This window comes from Chrysochloris asiatica, unplaced genomic scaffold (genome assembly GCF_000296735.1).
Source record: "Chrysochloris asiatica unplaced genomic scaffold, ChrAsi1.0 scaffold00033, whole genome shotgun sequence".
NCBI classification, from domain to species: domain Eukaryota; kingdom Metazoa; phylum Chordata; class Mammalia; order Afrosoricida; family Chrysochloridae; genus Chrysochloris; species Chrysochloris asiatica.
Window position 1 is genome coordinate 1,617,515 of NW_006408551.1, and position 14,819 is coordinate 1,632,333.

At 46.7% G+C, this 14,819-nt stretch overlaps 1 protein-coding gene across 1 annotated transcript in view; it reads left to right on the plus strand.

The window, feature by feature from the left end:
- The window catches only part of GDF11 (growth differentiation factor 11), an 18,629-nt gene extending 11,470 nt beyond the window's left edge, over positions 1 to 7,159 (plus strand). The window contains 3 exon segments of the mRNA XM_006859587.1: positions 5 to 303; positions 5,693 to 6,090; positions 6,598 to 7,159. Coding sequence (XP_006859649.1) covers positions 5 to 303; positions 5,693 to 6,090; positions 6,598 to 6,978 — 1,078 coding nt within the window. The 3' untranslated portion in view covers positions 6,979 to 7,159.
- The last annotated feature ends 7,660 nt before the right edge of the window (positions 7,160 to 14,819 follow it).

Below are 14,819 nucleotides of genomic sequence, written 5' to 3' on the forward strand. Positions count from 1 at the left end.
CAAGCCGGCCGGCCCCGTCCGCGGCGCCCGAGCCGGACGGCTGCCCGGTGTGCGTGTGGCGGCAGCACAGCCGCGAGCTGCGCCTGGAGAGCATCAAGTCGCAGATCCTAAGCAAACTGCGGCTCAAGGAGGCTCCCAATATTAGCCGTGAGGTTGTGAAGCAGCTGCTGCCCAAGGCGCCGCCGTTGCAGCAGATCCTAGACCTGCATGACTTCCAGGGCGACGCGCTGCAGCCCGAGGACTTCCTGGAGGAGGATGAGTACCACGCCACCACCGAGACCGTCATTAGCATGGCCCAGGAGAGTAAGTGGGAGCGGGATGCGAGCGGTGGGAAGCTGCCTCCGGCCCCGGGAAGGCGAGCGCCTCCAACTCAGTGGCGGAGCGCTCCTGGCTGTTTTGAACAGAAAGCTTTTTCCGCGAAAACTTGACGGGCTGGGGGGCGGAGGCTGCTCCCTAGAAGTTTTCGAGAGGTAGAGATGGGCTGCGGAGTTGTGTGCACGGCAGTCCTCGGGGGAGGTGGGGGGAGGCAAAGAGGGTGGGTTGCGAGCTACTGCCTTCCGCCCCCAAAGTGCGCAAAAGACCTGGTTTGTGAGAGGTGGGGGTTAGCAAGGGCCCGAAGCGAAGGAAACGGAATAGCGACTTTGTACTGAAAGGCCGTGGTAGGCAGGCTGGAGAACCGTATACGGAGGTTCCGGGACTCCTGCACCCCCAACGAGGCTGCGGTGCTCTCAGCCTCCCAAGGGCCCTGGCTCCAACACCCCACCTCCACCCCTTGCTCCGCTACGCGCCCACCGGGCTGCAGAGAACTAAATGCTCTTCTTTCTCCATCCTGAGTAGGGTCCCCGAGCTCTGTAACTCAGCCAGCAGCGCAGCCGGCAGCCTCTCCTGCCTGAGTCCCACCTTGCACCCGGTTTCCCAAGGGACCATGAAAGCTGTGTCTTCTCATTGCGGGCCGAACTGGAGCTCAGAAAACTGAACTCCATTGCACGGGGGGCGGGGAGGGGGGCGCCAAAAGCACCGTTTGGCTGCTCAACCTTAATGTTCCATCCTCATTCACCCGTCCCTAATGCTCACAGCAGACTTGAGGAGAGAGAAACCTGGAGAGAAAGAGAAAAAAAATGATTGGGATGGGGGCAGGTAACACAAGCATCCGAATCCCAGGCCAAATGGAAGATGAACATGTTAATAGACTTGAGCTGCTTTGAAATTTTATGGCCTGGAAAATCCAGGGCAATACTCTACCACTACAACCACCCTACCCCACCCCAGCTCTCCCTAGGGTCAGCGGACTCCCTGGTCCCCTCCCCCATTGAGTTGGGGGGCAACTCTAGGGAACCAGGCCCTCTCTTCTTCCCTATGGGTTTGGCAAAGCTCCCCCCACCCCCATACACAGTTTGATTTTATGGCTCTAAAACAGAAGTGTGTGAGTAGGGGTAGGGGAATGACCGCTTTATTGGCAGATGGGTCATAAAAAGCTGGGGGCTGAAGGGAGTCATACTGACCCACCCCCATGGGAGAGGCACTGGAACCCAGGTGTGCATCTGGGAGGCTGAGTGCCTCACACTAATACCCTATTTCTGCGGGCCCCCAACTCCACAGTGCTTGTTCAGGGCTATAAAGAAAGCTCAAAAGACTAGGACACAAATTGGGGTTGGGGGGCGGGAAGGGGAAGGAACAGGGATCTGGTCTTGGGTTCGCAGTCTCACTTCCGTTCTTAAATCTTCTGGTTATAGGAGCTAGGGTTAGTCTGAGACGGACTGAGGGTAGGTTGGTGGTGAGGGATTCTAGGGAACAGTTATGGAGACATTCAAAAGTTTGCTGCAAGAAGATGAGGGTACCAAGGGAAAGACACTGGTGACTGTGTGTGAGGATTTCTTGGATGAGTAATGGACGTGTGGACCCCACAGTACCCCTTCTATCCCTAGCATCCCTTAACCAACAGGTCTGATCCCAGTGTTAGCTGTGATAACAGGGATGCAGGAAGTGAACAGATTCTTCATGCATGGATTGGATAGTGCAGGTGAGGGGGGGTGGGGGGGAGTCCCACCCTAGCTTCCACCCTTATGCCACCTCAAGACTTGAATAACTAAGGAACTGGGTCTCCGTCGGCCAGGTATTGTACGTCCCCTTTAAGAGTCAGACTAGCTCTTAAGAGAGGGAGGGGGAGTGGAGGGGAGAGGAGGGAGAGAGGGGAAAAGGAAAAAGAGACTTTTATAGTCTAATCCCCAGGGACCCGCTTTAATAAGAGACTTGTGCTCTGCTAATCGGGGGAGGTGTTCGTCAGCAGAGATGGCCTCCACTCCCCTCCCCCTCCCTCCCTTCCCCCAGTCCTCAACCCTGGACCCCTGCCCCCACCCCTCCTGGGCTGCGGTGCCTGCCCTAGTTCCCTCCACCCTTTCAAGCTCTTCCACCCTAGCCTTCATCCTGGGAAACCAGCCCCCTGCCCTTCAGAGAGCCAAGCCCAGCCCCTCAGTTTCTCTCTATTCCCCATTCCTAGAGGCCCCTAGCCTCCTAGTCCAACCTTCTGCCCCTAGGCCCTCCAGTCCCAGTTGGGAGAATGTTTATTGGGGGGGGGGGGAGGCAGGGAGGAATAAGAAGGGGGCTGGGCTTTGGCTGAAAATAAGTGCAATGACCTCTTTCTTGACCAGCACTGCCTACTAAACCTGACCTGCAGTCTGCCTCCAACCTGATCTATCCAACACAGATGTGGCCCCTTCCCCTCCCCATGGGGGCTGGGCCTATAAATGTGTTGGGGACTCTCTCTGTGACTCCTCTACCTGCTTCTTCTTTGTTCCTCTCTGTACCATTTTTATCCTTTCTCTGGCTTGCCCCACCAGTCTTAGGTACCTCCCTCCTTTAGCTTCTAACCTCCACACACCTCCTTTGACATCACCCCCTTTCTCTCCCAGCGCTCGCTCTCCAACCCCCAAACTTATTTTGTCTTTCTCTCTTTCCTCCATTTCTGTGTCCATCCCCAATAGCCTCTCCTCCATTCTTATCTTCCTCACCATCTCCAGTCTTCCCTCTCTCCCCCCTTCCCTTGTTTTTCTTCCTAGGTCCTGTCCTCTTGTAGCAGTGACTCCCCACAACTACTAGGGGAGAAGTATATGGCAATTCACTGGGCTGGGAAGGGTACTGTCTAAAGAAACTAAAGACCCTACTTCCAAGTTACAGTTCCCTACTTCCAAGCCCTGGGTCAACTTGGATGGGGAATAAATCTATAGCTTAGACAAGAAGCCATACCTTTCTTTGAAGAGTAGAGAAGGAAAACAATAAACCATTATTTATTGAGAAGTTACTACTATTTTCACATTCTTTATTTAATGCACAGCGCTCCTTTGAAGCAAGGATTTTTTCTCTGCCACACTAAGAAGTTTGGTAGGTAGGTAAAGTCAGATACTGGTTAATGAGGAGTCAGGCAGTGATTAAACCCACTATAATTGTAACCAAAGAAAAGTGTTTAAATGCCAAAAAGAACTTTCAGACTCTCTTCTATATAATTTAAGATTGGGATGGGGTGGCTAAGGAATCCATTCAGTATCAGAACTGCCTGGGACCATGGTGGAACAGTGGTTAAAGTACTTGGCTGCTAGCCAAAAAAAAATCAGCAGATTCGAACTAATTTCTCACAGGAGAAAGATGTGGACTGCTGTATTAAAAATTTACAGCCTTGGGAAATCCTATAGGGCAGTTCTACTCTGTCCTATGGGGTCGCTATCAACTTGATGGCAGTGCACTTGGTTTTATTGGTTTGCTTCGGACTGTCTACTCCCATAAAGATTTACAGTCTCAGAAACCTTATGAAGCTGCTCTACTCTGTCCTATAGGCTCACCATGAGTCTAAGTCAACTTGATGGTATAGGTTTGGATTTGGATGGGAGACAGGGAAGTTACAGGGGTGAACAAAATAGACAGTATTAAAAGACATAGTACTTACAGAAATTAATACCTAATGACAAAGATGGGCCAAAAAAAAAAAAAAGACAATTCCTATGCTGAAATTCGGCCTAGTATGAGGATGCTATTTGGATTGTTGCTTGTCACACCCCATTTTATCAGCAGCTTCCCTGAATCTGCCACTAAGCCCTACCCTATATCACTGCAGCTGCAGTCAGCACGATAACTGGGAGGATTACCAGAGCCCTGGGACCTCAAAGAAGACCCAAGAAAAGGAAGCTATAGGACTTTAGTGTATCATGCCCTGAATATATGGAGATCATAAAGCACTTTCCTTCCTATCCCACTTGGAAGTTTCTCCTGAGGTAGTAGGGCTAGGGGTTTGCAGATGGGAGACAAAAGATACTGAATTCACAAATTACTGAAGTTCCCAATGAGGGAGTGAATGTTGAGTCAGGTCTTGGCAATGGGATGGGGAATTTTCTGAGTGTGATATTTGAATAAAGAAATCTAACATAGGGGGAGAAAAAGATGCTGAATTCAAGTCCTCCATGATTATGCAGGAGTCCTGGTGTGCCGCTGTGGGTTAATGCACTGGACTGCAAGGTTGCTGGTGGTTCAAGCTCACCACTCACCACTCACTCCTCAGAAACCCTATACAGGGTCGCTATAAGTCAGTACAGACTCAGCGGCACTTAACAACAATTATGCTCTAGAGCTGAGCCAGGTGCAGGCCTAGGTTTCCTGATCATTATGTAGATGATCTGGAATTTCATTCCTGAGCCTTTTCCCTCAAGTCTGTCTAGATGTCCAGAGTAAGAATAGATATTCTGGTCCAATAGAGACATGATGTATGGCATTCTAAACTGATGTAAGAAACTGAGAGACAGAGAGGTAGATATCGAGAATCATCTAGGAGAGCCCATTTATGGTTCAGAAAAAGGGACATGGGCCAAAATGTAAAGGTGTGGGATATTGAACATTTGTAAAGATTTACTGGAACCAAAGGAAACCCTGGGGAGAAAACAGAGATGGCTAGAGTTGATCTGGTGTGCTAAATATTATTTCTGATATTCCGGCAAATAGAAGGAAACAGCATAGCAGTAGTTTTTCCCTTCCTCAAACGCTGAGGCAGTAATAACAATGATGATGGCTAGGAAGCAACTGAGGAAATTTGTTTTCAGGGGAGAAGGACTGGGGCGTCAGATGCACAGGAAGTGGTGGGTGTTATTTCTAGTGGAAGGAGGAAAAATGTCTAGATTGGAATTCTGGTTTACTTCATGAGGTTAAATTTAGCCCATGCTCCCTTTTTGGGCATTTCTGAGGTCACCTGTTTTAGGGGTCTGTGTCAGGCTCCACGTCCCATAAAACAAAACAACAGAAACAAGGCAAGATAGTCTGAGGACAGGTATGGCTTCTGTGAAGAATATCAAGGTTCAGAAAAAGTTGCTGGGTAAATTGGAAGAAGAGGAGGCAAGTGTAGGAAAAAATTCCCTAATATGATCTCTTTGCAGGTTATCTGATAGAGGAGAACCTGCTCATTAAGGCAAATGGATTAGGGATTGGGTACATTATCAGTGAATAAGGCCTGCGAGAGAGCCATCATACAGAGATAGATACAGGCACTGTAGTTGCGGCAGAAACAAGGTTGTCACCAAGACAGAAACTGGAGGATAAGGGAGAATTGGAAACTCAAGATTGAGGAGTCTAAATTGCTAATGCCCCCAGCTCTAGCCCCTTCTACCCTCTTTCCAAACACCCTTTGCTGATGTTGTACTCCCTTCTCTTCCATCAGCGGACCCCGCCGTGCAAACAGATGGCAGTCCTCTTTGTTGCCATTTCCACTTCAGCCCCAAGGTGATGTTCACAAAGGTACTGAAGGCCCAGTTGTGGGTATACCTACGGCCAGTGCCCCGCCCTGCCACTGTCTACCTGCAGATTTTGCGACTGAAACCTCTAAATGGGGAAGGGACCGCAGGGGTAGGGGGTGGAGGCCGGCGTCACATCCGTATCCGCTCACTCAAGATTGAGCTGCACTCACGCTCAGGCCACTGGCAGAGTATCGACTTCAAGCAGGTGCTACACAGTTGGTTCCGCCAGCCACAGAGCAACTGGGGCATCGAGATCAACGCCTTTGATCCCAGTGGAACAGACCTGGCTGTCACCTCCCTGGGGCCAGGAGCAGAGGGGCTGGTGAGCTGAGGGGCTGGTAAACTGGTCCTAAGGAGGTGGGAATGTTGGAGGGAAAGCAGGAATGTGAAGGGGGCAGGGGACCAACATTATTTCTCTGGGGCCAAGAGCTGATTCTAGACAGGAAAGGGGAGGTGTGTGGGTTGGGGGGGCAGGCAGTAACAGCGATCATTTTTCAGGGATGTATGCCAGGCAACAGCTGAAAACTGGATTTGGGGTGAGGTATCAGTTAATGGGAGATCCGTGGGAACACCAAAATTGGCTGATGATGAGGCCAAGGGGCCAAGGGGCTGATGAGAGTCAGGTTGCTAGTTGAGGGGGGGGGGGTAAAGAATTAGGGAAGGTGGAGTTGAAGGCTACCTGGCAAGAAATGTTGGTAGATGATGTGAGTTGGGGGTGGGATGGGTGGGAAGGCTGAGGTTTCTGTTATGTGCCCCTGTTGAGAGGCAGGTGAGAAAAGCAGCAGTTTGTGGCCATGTGGCAACTCTTTCTCTTCTCCCCCATGCCCAGCATCCTTTCATGGAGCTCCGAGTCCTAGAAAACACAAAACGGTCCCGGCGGAACCTGGGCCTGGACTGCGATGAGCACTCAAGCGAGTCCCGCTGCTGCCGATATCCCCTCACAGTGGACTTTGAGGCTTTCGGCTGGGACTGGATCATTGCACCTAAGCGCTACAAAGCCAACTACTGCTCTGGCCAATGCGAGTACATGTTCATGCAAAAGTACCCCCACACCCACTTGGTGCAACAAGCCAATCCAAGAGGCTCTGCTGGACCTTGCTGTACTCCCACCAAGATGTCCCCAATCAACATGCTCTACTTCAATGATAAGCAGCAGATTATCTACGGCAAGATCCCTGGCATGGTGGTGGATCGCTGTGGCTGCTCCTAAGGTGGGGGACAGAGGATGCTCCCCCATAGACCCTGCCCCTAAATCCCCAACCCTGATCCCAATCCCCCAAGGCCCTAGAGCTCCCTCCACCTCTTCCCATGAACATCACACCTTGTTTCCTGCCCTAGCAGTGTGCAATAATACAACAGAAGGAGGCAGGTGGTGGGTGAGGGGTTTAGGGGAAAAGGGGAAGCAGGGGGGCATGGTCAGGATGGGAAGTGTTTGAGGTTTGCAGATGAGAAGGTTTGGCTAGAAGACAGAGAGGTGCAGAGGCAGAGGAACATAAAGAGCAGTAGTAAGAAGGCAAAAGAATAGAGACATGGAAGAAAACAGAGACTAGGCAGAGACAAACCATGAGAAAGGGTCTGAAATGGAAGACTAAGAGAAAGCCCCACACCAAGCCTTTTTTCTTCCATTGACAAGGTGAGGAGCTTGGTAGAGTTTGGGGAGATGCCTGACTACCATTCTCAATAGGAGAGAAAATAAAAAATCCACTCTTAGCTTCTTCCCTCTTTCCCTCCAACAGTGGTCAGGGGACGAGATATGAGGGTGGGAGCAAAAGTGAGGATTTTGGAATTTTATTTATTTATTTATTGTGACTTTTCATTTTTTGGTATTTGGCTTTACTGAAATAGAAGGGCCCCTGCCCACTGTGCCCCATTTGTCCCTTATTCCCCAAACCCTACTCCCCTCTAATACCCACCCACTTAAGCACTTGTATAAAGCCTCCAGGGTTGGGAATGGGGATAGAGGGCAAGAGGGCTGACATATGGACATTTCCAACCCATAATCACCCTACTCAAATCTCCTGAGCCAAAGGGGTTGAGTTGAAACCAACAGTCATGGAAAAGTAAAAGGTTAGGGTTTAGGAGCTGGGGAAGCATACACTTTTCTAGGAGAGGTATAATTTGTTGTTGTTGTTAAGTGCCATCGAGTCGATTCTGACCTATAGTGACCCTGTATGGGGTTTCCGAGGAGCAGCTGGTGAGCTGGAACCACCGACCTTGCAGTTCAAATGGCTTTGCAGTCTAGTGCATTAATCCACAGTGCCACACCTGGACTCCTAAATCAGTATAATCAAGAGTCACTAAAGTAATCCTCAGGTTCACCCTCTGGTACTAAGTTTTTTAGCCAGAGGGTGCAGCCTACATATGCCCCAATTCCCCCCACCCCACCCCCAGCCAAGAGAGACCAAAGAGCCTGTGGAATGATCCTGCTCCCAGCCTGTATCTTCAGGTCAATAAAAAGGAAAGTATAGAGATCCCAGAGCTCCCCCGGTCTGGGTCTGGGAAGGACCAGGAGGGGATCAGAAAGTAGTAAGGAGGCTGAAGGTAACAGGGCGAATGAATCCAAATTACTGCTCTGGGCTAGGGATTAGAGCCAGCAGACCAAGGGGAAAGGGATTTTGGAGGGGGTACATTTTAGTCCCCCAACCCCAAAGCTCAGGGTGGAAGCGGGAGAACAAGGGAACAGAGTGTCTATAATGATTTTTATCTTTTATTTTTGGAATCTAGCAGTATCTGGCAGCAGAGAGGGGACAGTTAGAACAGAGTGGGAAGAATGGAGACTCCTTGGTTTGAGCTAGGAAGCAGGCTGTTCCAAGTTACTAGCTGGGCCTATTCATTTATCCCACAATCCTGACCCACTCTCCTCTGGACTCACTGTGCCTCAGTTTCTTCCCCTCGATGGAATGAGAAATAGCAGCACCCACCACAGCAAAGAGATGAATTCTGAGCACTTACCACGCGCACTTTATGGACATAAAATACCTCTCGCTGTGGGACAGATAACCAGGGCACCAGAGTAGAGGTGAAGAGATGTGAGACTTAGAAGAGTCACAGGCTTCATAGTACAAGTTCCCCTCTGACTCCCAGCTGGACAGTGCCTGAAGCCAAGGAGTTGAGGAAAGTCTCCTGATTCACACCCTATCCTTACCTCATCACCAGACTTCTCAGATCTTGGCAAGAGACTAGAGCTTATCAGGAAAAGAGGGGGAAAGACCCTTCAGCAAAATTATCACAAAGTAAAGCCAGCAGTTTAAGGGTCTGAGCCAAGCAGTACTGAGCTGGAGAGCTGACCTGGAAGGCTTGTTCTTCTCCAGAGCATAACTCTCCTGCCTGACCCAACCGGTGAAAGGGAAAAGGTATGTGGCTACCCTTGGAAAAGTGATGGTTGCTGAGCATTAGCATCGTGTCTCCATTCCCATAGTGAAACAAGGTGTTTAGGTAGAGGAAAGGGCAGGGGCTAGTAAACCTTCCAACTTGCCTCCTCACATACAGCAGTTATGCTAAACCCCAGCCTCTCCTCTCTGGCTCTGTTCTTCATTCATCCCTTTTTCTGCCCCATTTTGGAGAACAAGATATACCTGACCACCTTCACCATACTCATTTGCTTGGTAGAAGGAGAGGAACTGTGAAATGAAGAACAGAAGATGCCTCCTCCAAGGTCAAATGCGCATCTCTCTTGATCTTGGTACAGGTGGGGTTAAGTAATAAACAGGCATCAGGTGACTTCTCTATACAGATTCTAGAGCTGGAGCATTCAACTTGGAGGACACTTAGAATGTGTCCTTTAAGTACCACCAAATACAGACCTTTGGGTGAAGGTGGGGGAGGGCAGTCTTTCTCTTATGAACTTGAACCAATGACTTAAGTCTTACTCCCGTTCCTCCCCACCCCCAAAGAGGCATGGTGTAAAGAGGCTTGGGGGCACAGCCCAGCCAACCCAGTGAGAGCTAGCACCCCCTTCCTATCTTATGATGTGTGTGGACCTGGCCAGTGCCCCTCAAAACATATCATAAGTAGTCTAATTATTTGCTTTGTGTATTTGTTACACTGTGTGTGTGATTGCCTTTGTTTGTTAAGGGTGTCTGAGGAATTGGGGGCTAACAGGGGGACTGTGGACTGAAATACCAGGAAAGGACTTCTTCACTGAGATCAAAGCTTCCTGGAGGGAACCACTGCAAGAAGGCCATCAGGCAGTTTTCAAGTTATGTGACAAGAGGGCAAAGATGGCCAGAAGGTGCTCTGAGTTTTAGGATGGTCACATGACACAATCCAGCACTTGAATCTGAAAAAAAGGAAAAATAAAAGCAGTCAAAGAGTTTAGAATTCAGTACTCAGGGCTTCTTCCTTGCCAAGCGCCATATCTAGACCTCAGAAACTAGAAGGGAAGTGAATCTGAAGGTGGATGAAATCATGTGCTCAGGGACACGAACGAAGTCCTTGGAAAAACCAGTAAGGGTACGTGAGATGAAGACCTGGGACTTGCAGCCCAAGGGCAGAGGATGGGAAAGAGAGTTCTAGATCAACTCTTCTCTGGAGAGCTTAACCTCTTAAAGGTCATAAAAACCCTCTCCTAGCTTCCACAGAATGGAAAATCTAACAGTTTTCATGAGGTAATCCAACTGTCTCTCCTATTTTGCAGTTTCTGATCCTAGATTTCCTCAACAAAAATTTACCAAAGTCTATAAGCTAAACCAACGTAGCCATTCACCTTACCATTTTAACAAGTGTAGTTAAGCATCAATTATTCCTTTGATTCCACTGTGAAAAAAAAAAAAAATGTTGAGGCTTCTGTTGAGTCAGTTCTGATTTAGCGACCCTGTATAGAGTTTTTGAGGTGATGCTGGTGGGTTTGAACTGCCAACTTGGTGGTTTGCACTCCAGTGCTGATCCTACAGTGTCTCACGAAACTAGCAGAGTTTAAGTGTTGGGGGTTACAGAGAAATCTTGCATGACTTACAAATTAGGGTAATTTCAGTGACATTACCCTAATCCAGAATGGGGGAATAAGGCCACTGGGGGTTCGATGTGCCACCATGCTTTCCCTATCCTGTCAGTTCTATCAGCAGATTAGCTCTACTTCAAACTAGTAACAAGACAAACGATAGGTCACAATGAGAGAAGACAAAGTGTTACATATTATATATTCCCAAAGAAACTGCTTTATCAAGATCTACCCCAGCTTTTGGCTTAAGCCCCAAATGAGTTTTTCCCTATATCTCATTTGTTTCCTATACTGAGTCTAAGAGGACACTCTGAAAAGACAAAGTGATTTTCAAATTTCTTCCTTATCCCTAAACATCCTCCCACCCAGCATGTGTAACTATTCTCTACTTTGCCCATATTTTCAATGTAAGGGGCCCCAAACGAAGAACCAATAGGCAATGACATTACAGCTATGCTCTTTAATAAGGCAGAGCTGGAGGAATCAATAATGCCAGACTTTCTGCCAGTGAACTGAGAGTGAGGGGGTAAGTGGGACTTCCTACTTCCCACTCTACAAATTCCCTAACTACACATGCATATCTGTACCTACACACAGTACTCAGCACATACACAGGCTCAAACTAGTTCTCTCAAGCTGGCTGGGAAACCCCCACTGTTCTTGTAATCATCCAGTAAAATTAAGAGTTTATATCTTTGGATACTTATCATATAAATTGGTAGGCACATTGTGCTGAGTACATAATATAATTATCACTTAATTCTCACAATAACTTTCACAATAGGGTTCCTATTGGTATAGAGTCTAGTCATGGATGATTAATTTGCCAAGGATTTCAGAGCTAGTGTGGTGGAACAAGGAATTAAACCTAAGTAGTTGCTGCACAATATTCTATTAATGGTGATCTGAGAGGTGGAAAAACTAAACACAGGGCAACTCACAGAGAAATGATAAAGATTGGTAGCATCTTGGACCCAAAAGTGTGACACTTGCCATTTTCAATCCTTTGTTGGTAAGTGCTGTCAAGTTGGTTCGAACGCATAGCGACCCTGTATATGGTTTCCGACAAGTGGCTGTTGAGTTTGAACCACTGACCATGTTGTTCAAACTTGATCTTGTAGTCCAGCACATTATCCTGCAGTGCCAGGTTAGACTGGGGGTGGGGTGAAGGAACGTCAATAACCAGCCTAAAGACTCTCATAGAGAACATGGAAAGCAGTTTCTTTCCCCTTACCAGTCTAAGTTCCACCCTTCCCTTTCATCTGCTTTTCATGCCAGACCTGGCAGTTTTGAGCTCTCCAGTCAGTTCTGACTCGTGGCGATCCTGTATAGGGTTTCTGAAGAACAGCTGGTGAGCCTGAACCACCAACCTTGTGGTTCAAACTGACCTTGCAGTCCAGTGCACACCACAGCACACCAGGACTCCCAGGGTTAGTAGGACAGGGCATTAGGTCTCAAGTTAAAACCAAAAAGTCCTGCCCTTATTCATGTCTTCCTTCCTATAGTCCTCAACTCCCAGAAACAGCTAGCTTTCTATGTTCACTGGTTCCCAGGTAGGTAGGGACAGTTTAAAGTGGAGGTAGAAAAAAAGAATGATCCTAGAGAACCATAAAAAAGTACAGATTTACAGCTGAGGAAGCAAGTTCCCTCCAGTTTTTTTTTTTTTATAGACTTCCTCATTAAGAGCTTTCAGGTATGCAGAGAATGTCACAGCTTCAGGAGAAGGAAAAGACAACTAATAGCTAAACACATCTGGATCCTAGATTGGTGACACTATTAAGGAAAGGTACTTGGATCCTGGATCCTAGATAAAGAACTACAAGCTTGGATGCCTGTTCTGTTTCTAAGGGGACCTACTACTTTAAGATTGAATTGGTCAAAAGACATAGGCATCCTGAACTATTTGTGCTAAACACTAATTTATGATAGGAATGGGAGGATAGTTACCAGACTTGGAGGATGGAAAATTCTAACGAATGCACAGCTTCTAGAAAAAAAAAGAAAATGTGCACAAATTGGAAAACACTTACTGAATAAGAGTTAAAAAGGATACTCAAAAGATAAAGTGAAGAAAACTTCTAAAGGGTCTACTGCTTCATTATTAGCCTCTGCTCTGTTCCCTTACCTATTTCTTTTTTTCACTATTCTTGGAAAGAAAATCCTTACTGAACTCTACAATCTCTCTCATGCTACACACCAAAACTATTCTCTCTGCTTCTGTTTTCAAATGAAAACAGAGAGGAAAAGTTAGCCTCAATATCAACCTGGAGTGAGAAAAGGGAGGACGACAAAAGAAGCCAGAGGAAAGGAAGGGAAAGTCATTCCAACTATTAAGGTTTATTTAGCTGAGGTGTCAAAGGTTGCACTATCTTTCTCTTTTGTTAACTTCTCCAAAGTCTCAGAATGGGGCAAAATTCACAACAAAGACAACCTTTGGATCTCCTCTCCAAGGTACAGTTTTCTGTAAATGTCTGTTAGGTTTCTGTCCCTCTTCAACAACCTAACACTACAGGAAGAAAGAGATTCATGTTACAAAGGGAATGTAACAGAACTAGGCAAGTTTTGGTTAAAATAAAGACAGGACCATGCAACAGCAACTTGAATCTGATTCTGTTATCAAAGTCTTAAGATAAGGGGCTAGGCTCTTAGGTTTTATTATCAAAAAACCTTATACATATGTCCACTAATAAAGATTAAGAGAAAAACCCCACACAAACACATCCAGAAAGATTGAATAACAGGTCTCTGATCCAAGTGAAACTTCAAACATAAACAAGCAGCCAGCTAGGGGAGAGCCAAACCTTCTCTTAAGTAGGAGGATCAACAAGAAAGTGAATGTTAGTAATATCCAAGAAGAAACATTATCACCAAAATGGCAAAAGCATCCCTCTGGGGCTTGATTAGAAGGTAGAATACTACTGCTTACATTCCCAATGCTCAACATCTCTGACATTGTTACGCTTTGAATCCCTATGCTTTCTACTAGTTCTGAGGGGTATCTAGCCAACCTCCCTTCCTGAACTGTTATTAACCAATAGGGCCTCACATATTGGCTTCAGCTGAAACCAGACATTATCACATCACATCCATTTCCACACTTGAAAAGAGGGCGTTTCTGTGGAACTCTGGGTTCCACTGTATCCAAGAAAAATGTTTATTAGCCTATACTATAAAACTGCCCATCATTGTCGTTTAATGTTGTTGGATCAGTTTTGACTCATAGCAACCCTGTATAGGGTTTCTAACAAGAGGTTGGTGGGTTTGAACCTTCAATCCTGGGGTTAACAGTGCAGTACTTATCCTACTACACCAGAACTCTACCAATCATTAGTCCTTGGATTTATATTCTTTACACCTCCTAAGACTCATATTTTTCCTTTATTATATTGGGATATATAATAATATATATTTGGGATATACATAATATATTGGGATATATATTATATAAAGGAGCTCTGGTAGCGTAGTGGTTACGAATCGGGCTGCGAACCTCAGAGTCAGCAGTTCAAAGATTTACAGTCTTGGAAACCATGTACAGGGTCACTGAGTCAGAACCGACTCCATGGCACATAACAACAATATTGGGTTAATCAACCAGTTGAAGCAAAGATTCAGTGGGTAAATTGACCTCTGAATAAAGAGGTAAGAGGATACCTATGAACATGAGAGAAGGGAACAAAAAAGTTTAATGGGACAGATTCACTCAATCCTTTCCCTCATCTGCCTTTCTAAAGGGTAAATACATTATGGCTAGTTTCCTGTAATATCTTCCCCTGGTACTTACTTCCCTTATCTAGTCTAATCTGACTCTAACAACTCAAAGCACTACTTAATAAAACACATTACTCTGTTTTTTAGTCTTTTTATTATTATTAACAAGCAAAATAATAATACTAATAATAAAAAACAACCAAAAACAAAACACGACACCTTAAAATTGAAACAGCAGTAAGTCAAACTGCTGCTGGAGTTCACGGATGTACCTGGGGTACATGCTCCCTCATTGAGAGGCAGGAACTAGGCACATGACTGTGCATTTAGGTATGTATGTGACCAAGAAGAATCAGAGCAATGGAAACCATTAAAGAACAGAAAGCATCAAGAATTTTTCA